This window comes from Macaca nemestrina, chromosome 5 (genome assembly GCF_043159975.1).
Source record: "Macaca nemestrina isolate mMacNem1 chromosome 5, mMacNem.hap1, whole genome shotgun sequence".
NCBI lineage: Eukaryota > Metazoa > Chordata > Mammalia > Primates > Cercopithecidae > Macaca > Macaca nemestrina.
This window is the reverse complement of record NC_092129.1, coordinates 70,087,742-70,102,315: the sequence shown is the minus strand read 5'-3', so window position 1 is coordinate 70,102,315 and position 14,574 is coordinate 70,087,742. Positions and strand designations below refer to the sequence as shown.

The window sequence follows — 14,574 nt, the reverse complement described above, 5'->3', positions numbered from 1 at the left end:
CAAAGGATTAATGTGGCACAAAAGTGCAACCGCTGAAAAACAGAGCACATATGTTAAGATGAATGAAATAGGATTGTAAAGCATGTAGAGAATTTTTACAGCACAGAGACCAGAGTCTGGAAAACTATGGGACTGGCGTCGGGAGACCCGGACTGCAGATCTGATCAGTCCCTGAAATAGATGTGAGATATCACACAAGCCACTGGGTCTCTCTGTGCCTCAGAGATTTTCTCTATATAAAGACTGAATGAGATCAGACAATCTCTAAGCCCTTTCCATAATTTTCAGGGTGGCAGGGCAGGGAGGGAGAATTCCAAATGCATCCTACATGGGCAGAAGTAGTTTTTGGAAACAGAAGTTGTTATGCAGACTCAATGTCTAAAATCCAGGAAGGACTGTAGCAACAAGGAGTGTTTTGAGTAAAGTCAGAATTCTTTATGATTTACTACTTTTAATCTGTATTATATCATTCTTGCATTTGAAATGATGATGAGCCGGGCACGGTGGCTCACGCCTGTAATCCCAGCACTTTGGGAGGCCGAGGCGGGTGGATCACGAGGTCAGGAGATTGAGACCATCCTGGCTAACACGGTGAAACCCCATCTCTACTGAAAATACAAAACATTAGCCGGGCGTGGTGGTGCGCGCCTGTAGTCCCAGCTACTCAGAGGCTGAGGCAGGAGAATGGCATGAACCTGGGAGGCGGAGCTTGCAGTGAGCTGAGATCGCGCCACTGCACTCAAGCCTAGGTGACAGAATGAGACTCCGCCTCAAAAAAAAAAAAAAAGAAATGATGATGAAGCTTTAGGCAAAAATGAAATGAAGTGCTTAAATGTCGGGTACTAGGAGTGGATTTGGATTTAGAACACTTCTGCCCTTCATTAACATCCAGCTCTGCATGGTGGACATAGTAGATTTAGATCTGAAGTGCTCGGCACTCTGCTGGCCTGCTGACATTGTCCACATTCCCTAAGCCTATCAAACCTCAGCTTCCTTATCTGTAAAATGGTATAAAAATAAATCCACTTCTCCCAGGACAAAGAATTGCTTTATAGCGTTTCATGATGGCAAACCCGCTTCTTGTTTTGACTATGTAATAATCACTGAATAGATGACTTTTGTCACATACACAGTACAGTATGCCAATTAAGAAATCAGATTTGGCAGTTCGTCTCATATGTGAATATTATAATGACAGAGAAATTTTATTTTATTTTATTTCAAAATGATTAATCAGTATAAAATGTCTTATTCTACACTTTGAAATTCCTAAAAATGAAACAAATGAACCACAAACAAAAAAACAAACCCCCAAAATCTACGCACAGGTTTTCTGCAGAAAGGAATATATTTCCTTTATAATGTCTGTAATTGCTATATATATTAGGATAGGTAAATATCAAAAGCCTTTAAAGAAGTTAAAATCGAATTTGTGTTTTCCAAGCAAAGCTCTCTTAGAAACAATCCAGTATTATAACACAGTTGTGAGAAGAAATCATAATAAACAGAAAGAGAAGGAAAATAGTTTTAGATGAAATCTGATGAGTTACAGCATCAGTGAACCGAAAAACTATCTGTACAAACAATGAAAAATCTCAGTCATCAAAGAACTCACTCTAATCCTCATGTTCTTCGTTCAGGGACAAGAGCCTCTAGCCGCCCATTACCATATGGTTATACAATCTTGGCCTGAGTATCAGATGTGAGGCTTAAGATTAAAAAGTGGTTGCATTATGCTCCTTTCCAAAATGTTGTTTAGGAAAGAACTGTGGGTGTTACTGTTTACTCGAACTTACTAAACTCAAAGTGCCCTATGGTGGCGTTGGAAAAAAAAAAAAAGAGTTTTTAGATGTCCACAAAGGAGGTCTACAGGAAAAAAAAAGTTTTAGAAAAAAATACTGTAGAAAACTATAGTCATTAAACAGGCAGGAATTTTTTAAATGCTCAATTCTGTTTTAACATATTGCAATTTCTTTGGTATTAGGAAGGCGGTGTGGGCACTTACACTTGGCCCGCCTCCATGCATCTTCAGAGCTCGCACCGTTGCCACCAACACAACCACATTGGGCACCAAGCCGGAAGCTCGGCACTTGATGTTGAAGAATTTCTCCATTCCGATGTCAGCACCAAAGCCAGCTTCGGTCACTGTGGAGAAGCAAGTGGAATATGCGCTATTATCTTCTAAAAACAAAAGTAGGTTTTGGCAAACACCACTATGATTCGAGCTCAAAGGACAGCTGACATTCCTTTTGTTTACCAACACAAAGGTGAACTGATTTCCCCACTGTCATAGAAAGGTTCTTCATTCTCTGCCCTAAAGAGACTGCGCCCTTCTCTGACGCCACCAGGCCTGAGGGATTCCTTGTGGTGACCAGGTCAAGACTTTTCTTCCAATATCAAAGCTCACAGCGAAGCTTTTTTTTTTTTTTTTTGAGACGGAGTCTTGCCCTGTCGCCCAGGCTGGAGTACAGTACAGCGGCGTGATCTTGGTTCACTGCAACCTCTGCCTCCCAGGTACAAGTAATTCTCCTGCCTCAGCCTCCTGAGTAGCTGGGGCTACAGGTGTGTGCCACCACACCCGGCTAATTTCTTTCTTTTATTTTTAGTAGATATGGGGTTTCACCATGTTGGCCAGGCTGGTCTCAAACTCCTGACCCTTGTGATCCACCCGCCTCCCTCCCAAAGTGCTGGGATTACAGGTGTTGAGCCAAGGCGCCCGGCCAGTGAAGCTTTTCTTCATACAGATGGGGACTTTTAACTTTGTAATCAGGTTCCAAATTGTATCAAAGGGTAATGAGAGTATGATTACAATAGAAGATCCTTTCTTACTCTTTTATTTTATTTTATTTTTTTTGAGTTGGAGTTTCGCTCTTGTCCCCCAGGCTGGAGAGCAATGGCGGGATCTTGGCTCACTGCAACCTCTGCCTCCCGGGTTCAAGCGATTCTGCCTCAGCCTCCCAAGTAGCTGGGATTACAGGAACCCACCACCACGCCTGGCTAATTTTTTTTTGTATTGTTAGTAGAGACAGGTTTTCACCATGTTGGCCAGGCTTGTCTCAAACTCCTGACCTCAGGTGATCCGCCCACCTCGGCCTCCCAAAGTGCTGGGATCGCGTCCAGCCCTTTCTTACTCTTTATATTAAGAATAATTTATTTTAGTGCCACCCAGTCATTTCTGTTAACTGACAAATTTCAAGTTCGTTGAAGAGCATAAGGATACTGATGATCAATCTGGATACAAGGCAGCAGCTTTATTAGAGAAACACCAGAAAACACTCATTTCTAGTCTCCACCCCCTCAGTTGCTAGAAAAGGTCACAGCTGCCTTTCGAGAAAGCGAGGCCCTGGGTCAGCAGCATCTTCTTCACACACAGAGAGCTCTAGGGCCTTGCTACTCAGTGTGTGGTTCATGATCAACAGCATCAGCGGTTCCTGAGAGCCTCTAAGAAACGTGGGATCTTGGGCTCCGCATAAAGTTTACAGAATCAGAATCACATTGTTACAAGATGCCCAGGGGAGATGAATGTCCATGAAAATCTGGGAAGCAAACCACTCTAGGAAGGGAATACTACTGATTTAAGAAGAAGTAAATGTTTATGAAATACATACTTACACGCTGATAGTACGAACAGTACACAGATAGGAATTGGGAGAAAAATGGACTAAGATATCAGAAACATTTAACATGATCAGTTTCCTTGCTGTGCTACAAACTTTCAAAATTTTACAATTATAAGTGGCATCTTATAATTCTGTAAAGTTGCTGTAGCAAGATTTACAAAATTGTTCCCCCTGTTACGGAACATTTGGGTTGTTTCCAATATAAACGATGCTGTACTGAAAATATCTGTGCCCATGTGCTTTAATCTCTTTCAAATTATGTTCTTGGAATAAATTCCCAAGGGTAAAGTAATAGGGTCAGAGGATATAAAATTTTTTATGACCATTGATATGCTTTTGACAAATTTTAAAAATTACATTAAAAATGTTCAATTTGGGTAAATATAGCTACAAGCCATTTATCCTTTATTATGTGTTACTTGAACAAACTATGTGGCAGAACAATTTCGAGAAATAAAAGACATTCTTTTTTATATAGTATTTGGAACAAGTCTTGTAATTTTATTAGTAGTGGTCAAAATCAGAGAAAATCACTTACAGTAACAATCCTTACCTCAGTGGTACCCCCTGGTAATGCATTTGTTAACTTTAGCATGTTGGTGGCATCATGGACCCCAAAAGAGGGATAATCCAGGTGACTTTTGTCAGAAGTCATCACTGAGTGGGCTCCTGGAGGTGGAAGGCTGGACAATAAGGCCCCAACGTGGGGCTATCCTGCAGGTTAGCACACAGATGGGACCTTGGATCCCTCCCAGCTGTGCAACCTTGGCAAGTTCCTTGTTGGAAGGATTAAGTGAGATGGCACAGGTACATTACTGTGTCACTGGGGTTTTTCTTGGTGCATACTGAGAACTCACAAAAATAGTTCACATCATTGTAACCGAAAGGGTAATTCTCCCACTTGCTAAAAACCGTATTGAATTCCTAAGCATTTGTGGGAATTCCTGCTACATTGAGGCATTTTTCTCACAGGTAGACGCTCACTCTTAGGGTCACTACCCTGAAGCCCTGCAGGGAAGCGGGAGAGAGAACATTTGTTATTCAGTTAGAGAGAGCTGGAGGACAACACACTGGGAGGGGCAGAGTTTGCCTGGGAGGTTCGGAGAAACGGGGTGATGGAGTCAGGCTCTGAGCATCAAGTAGGATTTTTCCAAGCAGAGAAATGCAGAGTTGGGTATGGCAGGCAGAGGGCAAGAGGAGGAAGGAGAGGGAGGAAAGAAGACAGTCACAGGTAAAGGACAGAGCCAGGGAGGGAATGGTGAAGATGACGGGAAATTATCCGTCATGACCGTGGAAGTCATTATTTCACCAGCAAGACTGGTTCACTGGCCTGATCAGTACTGGGGAGTGGGACTGAAGTAACAAAATGTTAGGCATTTTTTTCAATGCCATGGTATTTTGAAAAACTGTTTAACGTCACCCTACAGTTGGAGGTAGGTTGTTGCGTACATTTTACATAATGGGGGCTGATCAAGTGATCTCTAAGTTCTTTCCAACTGGATGCATACTTATGTGTTAATCTACCCTGTTAGACTGCAAGCTCCATGATGGCACGGACCATGTGTTTGAGACATTAACATGGGAAGACACATAGAAGGCCCTGAAGGAAAGTCATCATCTATCTCCAAACCAAATAAAAAGAGAGTAGCAGAAAAGCACATCTAAAAACACTTGGACACAAATATATTAATGAAAAGTTTCATTTGTAACCATTGAATGCCGTTGAAAAATTGCAAGCTCAAATTCCCTTCAAAAACCTACCTCCTCCCCACTTCGGTGTGCCTGTGTAGTCACCATGTTCTCCTATCTTCACTGGTTCCTGCTTCCCTAAAGTGCCTTAATATGAAAGTCAAGGCCGCCCTCATGTAAAGTTCCTTCCCCGACCTTCATCTTCCTCCACACTCCCTGCCTCAGACCTCATGCCTCTGAAATATCAAGCTTCCAGCACAGCCTACAAATGCTATGTTACTTATCGTCACCTCCAGACCTCTTTTCCCATGTGGAACATTCTTCTCTCCCCTCTCTGCCTCTTTAACCCGCTGTCCAAGACTCAGCTTGGATGTACCATTTCCTGGAAGCTTGTCCTGATGCTTTCAGGCAAAGTTGACTACTCCTCCCGCCTGTCCCATCCTCCCGGTCCTGTGGTGTGCTCCCTCGCAGGGACCTCATCTGTCACCACATGCAGCATCCTAAGTACACTGATGTGCCGTCTCCCATCCCATAAGGATGGGACCATGCCTTATTCATCTTGTAGCTCCACTTCCTTAACACAGTACCTGGCACAAGCAAGTCAATGAAAAAACAGGATAAGACTTCGGAGCCAGTAATGATGTCAAGGCCACACATCAATGGAAATAGACACATAAAATAGAATTACATAAAAGTACAAATATGTTCTTAGTTCTCCTTATACTTTCCTTTTTTTCTTATAATACTAAAATGGTTTTACTAAAAGGCACAAATGTCATATCTGACAAAGACGTGACCATCTAAAACATCTACACAGGCTAGCTAAGCTTAATTTCATATTTTTATTTATTTATTCACTTATTTTTGAAACAGAGTTTCACTCTTGTCGCCCAGGCTGGAGTGCAATGGCACGATCACAGCTCACTGCAACCTCTGCCTCCGGGGTTCAAGTGATTCTCCTACCTCAGCCTCCCAAGTAGCTGGGATCACAGGCACCTGCCATCATGCCTGGCTAATTTTTGTAGAGACGGGGTTTCACTATGTTTTATTTTTAAAAAGAGACAATTGGAAATAAAAAAGTAGTAATAAAGAGAACTCCAGCTAGGGGACGAAAATAACATGCAGAAGTAAAGGTTCGAGGACTCTGGCTTCCAAATGCAAAGGAAATAGACAAAGAACGGGAAGAAAATAGAAGAAAGTGCCAAATTCTTCCACTTTGAAAACTGTCCTGAAATGCTGCATGTAATCACTTTTATGTTGTTTGTATTCAAATATCAGGCTGCCAGGGAAAGAGAACATGGATAAGGTATGCTGATGTGTAATCAGTAATTGTGAAAGTAAAAACTACTTTCATAAGGTGCCACCAATCACTACGAACTTGGACACGGTGGAGTGCTGTGTTTCTGTGCCTTAGGGGGCCTTGACAGGAAGACCCACCTTGTGAGAAGGGGACAAACCACTCTTGGTGGAAGGTTCCATTTCCTAGGTACTTCTTCAGAACTGCCAACATATATAACCTATAGGTTAAGTTTTCTTAGTGACTTGAAATAATTTATTCCCTTATCATATTTGCAGTTCTTAACGAAGCTTAAAAGAGATACAGGCCAAATAATTATTTAATGTTAAATTCAACATAGACTTGCTCTTAAGTCATGAAGCAAGCCCACATAGTAGGATTTAGCTTTGCTGAAAGGCACATCATGTAGACTTCTGAAAGCTGCATATTTAATAAGGCTTGCAATAAAATGTTTGCACAAGCCGTAAGAATTATTTGTCTTGGCAATCTCCCTTTTGTTACAGCTATTCAACTTACAATATGAATGAAAACAGGAAATGCTGACTAATACTCTTATTGTGCAAGCACAGAAGTTACTAGATAGTGATTCTATAGCATGGCTTGATTCAAACTTAAACCCATAATCAGCTGAGAAAGGAAGGGTCAGTGGGTATGAGTTGGGAGGGGACTGACAATTTGGATAAATACTGGAGCAACCTGCACAGGAAACAGAGCTCCGGGTTCAGATGGACAGTCAAAACCAGTTCTGGAAAGCCAGGCAGCTGCCTTTCCATGATCATCCAAGGTGCACCCAGAGTCGTATTGTAAGAACGAAGCAGAAACAATGACAATGGCAGAAACGAAAACACCAGAACAACAGAACACTCCTGGCAGGCAAATGTGGTATCCATGAAATAATTCAGGGAAGGAGAGACGATTTCTACATCTTAAGTTATTCTGTATGTCCCCAACTTACTGCACACATTAAAGAAAGCTGCAGCGATAATTAGGACTTGGATTTTTTTGTTCCTTTTTGAGATGGAGTCTCATTCTGTTGCCCAGGCTGGAGTGCAGTGGTGCGATCTTGGCTCACTGCAACCTCCGCCTCCCACGTTCAAGTGATTCTTCTGCCTCAGCCTCCCAAGTAACTGGGATTACAGGAGCATGCCACCATGGCCCACTAATTTTTGTATTTTTAGTAGGGACAGGGTTTCACCATGTTGGCCAGGCTGGTCTTGAACTCCTGACCTCAAATGATCTGCCTGCCTCAGCCTCCCAAAGTGCTGGGATTACAGGCGTGAGTCCTGGCCAGGACTCAGATTTTAAAGTAATCACTAATCTCTCTCTCTCTCTCTCTCTCTTTTTTTTTTTTTTTAAAAAGGCATTAACATCCTCACTTCACTAGAAGGCCTTTTAAAATATGGGTTCATAAAACCCTACAGCTACATGGGAACTGTATGGACAATGTACTCCAACTGCCTCCTGTGCACCAGGCCAGTTCCTTTCAGGAGATAATGACACAAAGCCCAGTGTGGGGTCCCCGGTCCCTCTGATGCCCAGCCCAGAGTTCTGTCTGCTACATACGGCGTTCCGCTCAAAAACATGATTAAACACGCACCTCACATAATTCAAGAACAACCTTTCTTTCTTCTCATTCAATAATTACTGAACCCCTACGATTGTGCCTAGTGTTACACACAATCATCTGTGTGCCAATGTCTTAATTTAGTGGAGAAACAGCCACAGGCACATTTTTAACATGACAAAGATGGGAAAGATTAATTCATCACCCAGTGAAGAAGAATGTCTTTCTGACCTTCCCCCCGCAACCCCGTTTTCTTTTAATGATAGGGAGTTTCGCTCTTTTTGCCTAGGCTGGAATGCAATGGTGCGATCCTGGCTCACTGCAACCTCTGCCCTCCAGGTTCAAGTGATTCTCTTGCCTCAGCTTCCCGAGTAGCTGGGACTACAGGCGCCCGCCACCATGCCCGGCTAATTTTTGTATTTTTAGTAGAGTCGGGGTTTCACTATGTTGGTCAGGCTGGTGTCGAACTTCTGACCTCAGGTGATCCGCCCGCCTTGGCCTCCCAAAGTGTTAGGATTATAGGCGTGAGCCACGGCACCCGGCCGACTTTTTCGTTTTCAATGTGTTTTTTTTTTTTGAATTGTTTGGTACTTTCAAAATTGTGTTTATTTACCTGTATCCAGGTAAATTTGAATTCAATTCTATGCCACATTGATTTTTGGATGTTCTCATGCTTTAGTGCATTCACAGAACCCATTTCTGCAGAATCACAAATCCTAAGTACAGTTCAGTCCTTCCCCACCGGAGGCGATTCTGCCTATTCCACTCCCCACCTGGACACTTAGCAAGGTCTGGAGGCATTTTTGATTGTTGTAAATGGCATCTAGGACAGCTGGGATTCCCCTACCACCCCCCAACAAGGAATAATCTACCCACAGTCTCTATAGCACTGAGGCGCAGACAGCTTGCTGTGGCTCACGCAGGACAAAGGAGCTTGGCGCTTCCTAGATGCCTCCTCTGAGAATATTACAAACGCACTACATGCTAGGCAGAAAGATTGTGCAAGATCATTATGCTAATCGTTGTAACCCTATGCACTATAAGATCCTGGAATATGAATTATCGCAGTAAAAATTCCATCCAGCGTGGTTGGGATGTGCTGAATCAACAGTGTGGTCACTACAACCCAGCACTCTCTGGAGAAGAAAAACAGTGATGAGGTGACGGCTGAACTAGCTTCACAGGGAAGAAGGGAAGGTCAATAGAAATGCTCTCAACATGGGGCAGCATGGGTGACGGCAGCTGTCCGCCTTCCCACTCAGTGTGCACATGATGGGGAAACACTATTCTAAGAGACCGAGGCACGGGGAGAGGGTCTGAAGTTAACATTTGTGAAACGTTTTCTACGTAGCCAGGCAATGTACTAGGTGTCCTGTCTCATTTCACCTTCAACATCTGTGAGGTATCTTTCTCCTCTCTTTGCAGTTTATAATACTAAGGACTGGAAAATTTTATAATTTTCCCCAAGGTCACACAGCTATTAAGCGATAGAGCTTGGACTAAAACCAAGGCCTGTCTGCTAGCAACCTCTGCCAAAATCCCTACTCCATACCCCTCATCAAACCATCAACTGATCACGTAGCATTTCCCTTGCTGAGCTGCTCGGTCAGTTTTGCTTTCAGTGAAAATCTTAACCCTTGGTACTTCAATAATACTTCAGCATTTAACAAGTAGCTCTAAATTATTTTCCTGAACTGAGAGGTGTGTCCAGGCTTTTGTTCTAACTGCAATAAGGCCCTGCTGTGATTACCAAAGTATGCAATCTAGAATGTTCTTTATGATCCTCCTTCCTTTCCACCCACCTCCCTTCCTTTACTTAAGTCAGAGAGCTTGTTGTCTGTTTCAGAGCAATTCATTTAGCGATTATAAATCACCTCCTCTGCTAGTTCTTGGTCCATGTGTCAACAGTGATGAGTTCTGGGGCAGCAGCAGGGAATATTTCTCGTTGACAAAGAAACACTTCAGAGAGAGGACGCTCCAGGGACCACTTCCACCTGGACTTGGTACCCAACCCCAGGCAGGAACAGGCCACACAGAGAACACTGGCACTGTAGTCCGGCCTCCTGAGGTCCAAGTATTTTACCCCCTCCCAGCCGAGTGATCAGACCCCCAGACTTGCCTTCCTAACGTCCTCCAGCCAGGCACCAGCTCTCCCTTCGCTGGATGGGAAATGAGTGACTCCAGTGCTCTAGCCTGGGTTTTCTTTTCAAACAGTACTTTCTGATGTCAGCACGTGTGCATGGAGGGAAAAGAAAAGGCAAGAACCGCTTTAGATCTGAAATTCTCATTTCTGCTTTTACACTGGGGAAAACTCTCCTTGGACTTTGAAAAAGAATTAAACTGAAGTGCTGAGATAATTTTTCCTTCAAGTTTTCTTAATTTCTACTTGAAATGCCTGGATGTTGCCACCAGAATTGCAAATTAAACTTCTGCCTTGCTATGGCGCTAAGGGGTCCTTTATTCCATGGTTACTCAGAAGATAAAGAAATTAGAACTGTCAGATTTCATAGCTACTTTACAATGGTAACAACTTTTCTCTCCATGTGTGCAACAAACATATATCAAATATACAACATATTGAGTTCGCCATTATGTCTGGACGCGAACTTGAATTTATGGACTGCCAGAGGTCTCACAGAAGAACTAGTCCTTGCAACTAGCTCAGCTCAAAATAGGTTGAGATACGAAATATGAGCGCACGGGGCATATCTGGCTAACTTAATCATCAAAAGAATTTCTTGTAAATAGAAAGAAAAATAAAACTGTAGCTTTCATTCAAGTAAAGGCTACACTTTGCTTCCTCACAACAAATCAAAAACAAAAATAGAAGCTTTGTAGAGCTTCTACAAGCAAGGTGTAGGCTGGACGATACCTCATTCTGAAGGGCTGTGGGTGTTAATTGCCAAACAGTGCTAAAAGAAATAGAGAGTAGAATCTTCAGGTTGCCCCTTTCTGCCCTATGTAAACACATGTATTCAACGGCAGGCTGTCTGCAGATAAACTCCAAAAAAGTCACAGAAACACATGAATTCCGAACTTGAATTAAAGGGGAGACAGTGAGGACCGTAATGACTTTTTCAGCGAGTACCAGCAGACAACACCAGGATAAATCATTCAGTTAGCTATAAGAGAAGTTCGGCATTATTACTGCAGCTTCAAAATAGAACTTTGTTTAGAATATATTAATTTTGAGGATCCAACTCATCTTAAGTCTATGAAATTTCACTAAATGCTAAATCCTTTCTGCTCTTTAGGATTTGTCTATTTAACATATAACCCTGTTTAGTTTTATTAAATATCTTAGAGTCAAATTTACAGGAAGTATATAGAACTAACTAGACACGTATCAGGAGACCCAAAGGAAAAAGAAACCGGTACAAACCTCAATTTTTTTTTTTTTTTTTTTGAGACAGAGTCTCTCTGTTGCCAGGCTGGAGTGCAGTGGCACGATCTTGGCTCACTGCAACCTCCACCTCCCTGGTTCAAGCCATTCTACTGCCTCAGCCACCCAAATAGCTGAGACTACAGGTGTGCACCACCACGCCCAGCTAATTTTTGTATTTTTAGTAGAGACGGGGTTTCACCATGTTGGCCAGGATGGTCTCAATCTCTTGACCTTGTGATCCACCTGCATCGGCCTCCCAAAGTTCTGAGATTACCAGCGTGAGCCACCACACCCAACCCAAACCTCAATATTAATATTAGCACGTGCCCTTCTTCCTTTCCACCTCTTTGGTGATGGCCAAGTTCATATACATGAGGGGAAGATTGGAGGTGGTGCACAGAGCATGAGGAAGTTACTGGAGATGTATTTGGGAAAAGCAACAGAGAAAGTAAGCAGTGTAAAGAGGAGACAGGTACACATGAACATATTTTTGGTTGCAGTAAAAACTTTGAAAGTATCAAAACCACTTCGATGTGCTTTTGTGTCAGAACTCAGAATTTCCTTCCTCCAGAGCGTTAGTTACAGACAATGGTTTACATTATTTAGAACCATGATGAGTCACCATGTTTTGTAAGATGATTTTGACCAAAGTGAAATTTAATTTCCGAAAAGAAATGTTTCGATATTATAAATGATACACGTTTAAAATTATAATGTATGATTATACATGTAATAAATTATATAGGGTTATTTTTAGGTCCTTTATAAAAATTCAACAGAATTAAATTCATAACTCCATTATCCAAATAGTTCCCATGTTCTTGTAGGGAACAAGAACAATTTGTACAGTGTCATGACTATGACCAGAGCGTTAAGCCTTCTGCTCTTGGCCAACAGTGGTGTTCCCCAATCCTGGCTAGAGGCCGGGGATTTTGGATGATTGCATGGGGGAAGAGCTCTATTCTTGCAGCTCCTGAGAACTGGACACCAGGAAGTTAACTCAAAACAAATGAATTCTGACAGGCTTGGCCACTAACATGATTTAGCCCAAAATAATGGAAAGATGACACCGAACACTTTTTACTGAGCAGTTACGAAAACAAACCCAAAAGGGAAAGAACTACAGAACTATGCAAAATGGTTGCAAAATGCAAAATGGAAAACGCAGTTATGCAAAATGGTTGGCACCAGACTGAAGTGATTTTTGGCTTTTAAATTTTTTCAGATTTTGTAATATTTGCATATACATAATCAGATATCTTGGGTTGGGACCCCAGTCTAAACATGAAATTCATTTATATTTCATATACCCCTTATAGACATAGCCTATACTATAAACACACACACACACACACACACACACACACACACATATGTATTTTAAGACAGGGTCTCCCTCTGTCTGCCCAGGCTGCAGTGAGTGGCGTGATCTTGGCTCACCGCAACCTCTGCCACCCAGTTCAAGTGATTCTCCCACCTCAGCCTCCCAAGTAGCTGGGACTACAGATGTGTGCCACCATGCCCAGCTAATTTTGTTTGCTTTTTATTTTTATTTTTTGTATTTTTAGAGGAGACAGGGTTTCACCATGTTGCCTAGGCTGGTCTTGAACTCCTGAGCAAGTGATCCAGCTGCCCTGGCCTCCCAAAATGCTGGGATAACAGGTGTGACCCACTGTGCCTGGCCCTGAACATTAGTTTTAGTAATTCTGTGCATATATGAAAGATTTAACCGCGTGTTGATGGCAACCCATCACATGAGATCAGGCGTGGAATTTTCCACTTGTGGCATCATGTTGTCACTCAAAAAACTTTGGATTTTTGAGCACTTCTTTGGAGTTTGGATTTTTGGATTAGGGATGCTTTTACCTGTGTAAACAATAAAAGGTAAAAACATTTTGCTTTAAAACTTCCTAGGAAAGAACAGTTTCAAAAACCATGCAGTAACTTTTTTTTTTTGGTACCATTAGTGTAACTTGGCAAGAGAAACTATGATTACTGAATCCACAAACAAAGTAAATATGCCAGCATTCCTGGCAGGACAACTGAGATTACAGAATAAATTAAGACAGACAGAAGGAAAATAGCTTAAACTTTACAATTATAAGATTGTACAATGTAGTAACTCAATACAAGCAGGCTGATCATGGACTTTTGAACCAAGATAGAGTCCTAGTAGTTGTCATTATGTAAATTTACAGTTTCAACCAACATCAAAAAGAGGAAATAAAATAGGATAGAAAATATTAGACTACATCATATATAGTAAGTAGTATTGTTTCACAAGATTTTGATTCAGTTTTTGCACACACACGATGCCATATAAAATGCAATTGCTGCTCTGGATTTCAGTTAAACATTCAAGAGTCGCAGGCACAGAGTCTACTTCTGGCAATTTCTTATTTAAGAAAGGAAGAGATGGACCTGCCAGCTTTGCGGTCATGCCTAGACCTACCAGTTTCTCACAAGCAGATCCATTTAATGATTACTCAGGCCTGGCCTGAAAAATCCGCTCAGTTTTGGTACAGATAGCAGAGGCAGCTCCCATGAAACAATGTTGCTGGTGTTATTAGTCAATGTGTGTATTTTTTTTTTTTTTGCTTTGTTTTGTTTTTTTGAGACAGGCTGGAGGGCCGTGGTATAATCATAGCTCACTTCAGCCTTGATCTCCAGGGCTCAGCTGATCCTCCCACACCAGCCTCCTGAGCAGCTGGGACCACAGGAGCACACCACCACACCCAGCGAATGTTTGTATTTTTTTGTAGACATGGGGTTTTGCCATGTTGCCCAGGCTGGTCTCGAACTCCTGGGCTCAAGGCATCCGCCTGCCTTGGCCTCCCAAAGTGCTGAGACTACAGGTGTGAGACACCGTGCCCAGCCTCAATGTATTGACATTTAGGATCACAAAGCACAATCATAGCCCAAAGATGAAGAAAAACATCTTTACTGTTACTCGTACTCATCCTGTGACCCATTGTCACGGACTTGGAGCCGGAGAGCAAAAATGTAGCACGAAAACAAA

General features: G+C 42.3%; 1 protein-coding gene across 8 annotated transcripts in view; it reads right to left on the bottom strand.

Moving 5' to 3' along the window:
• Window positions 1-14,574, bottom strand: part of LOC105489167 (methylenetetrahydrofolate dehydrogenase (NADP+ dependent) 1 like) — a 233,145-nt gene that overhangs the window by 89,212 nt on the left and 129,359 nt on the right. For all 8 annotated transcript variants that reach the window (XM_071096617.1, XM_071096620.1, XM_071096618.1 and 5 more), the window contains exon 21: window positions 2,006-2,145. In XM_071096617.1, the coding sequence (XP_070952718.1) occupies window positions 2,006-2,145 (140 nt within the window). The remainder of the gene's footprint in view (window positions 1-2,005; window positions 2,146-14,574) is intronic.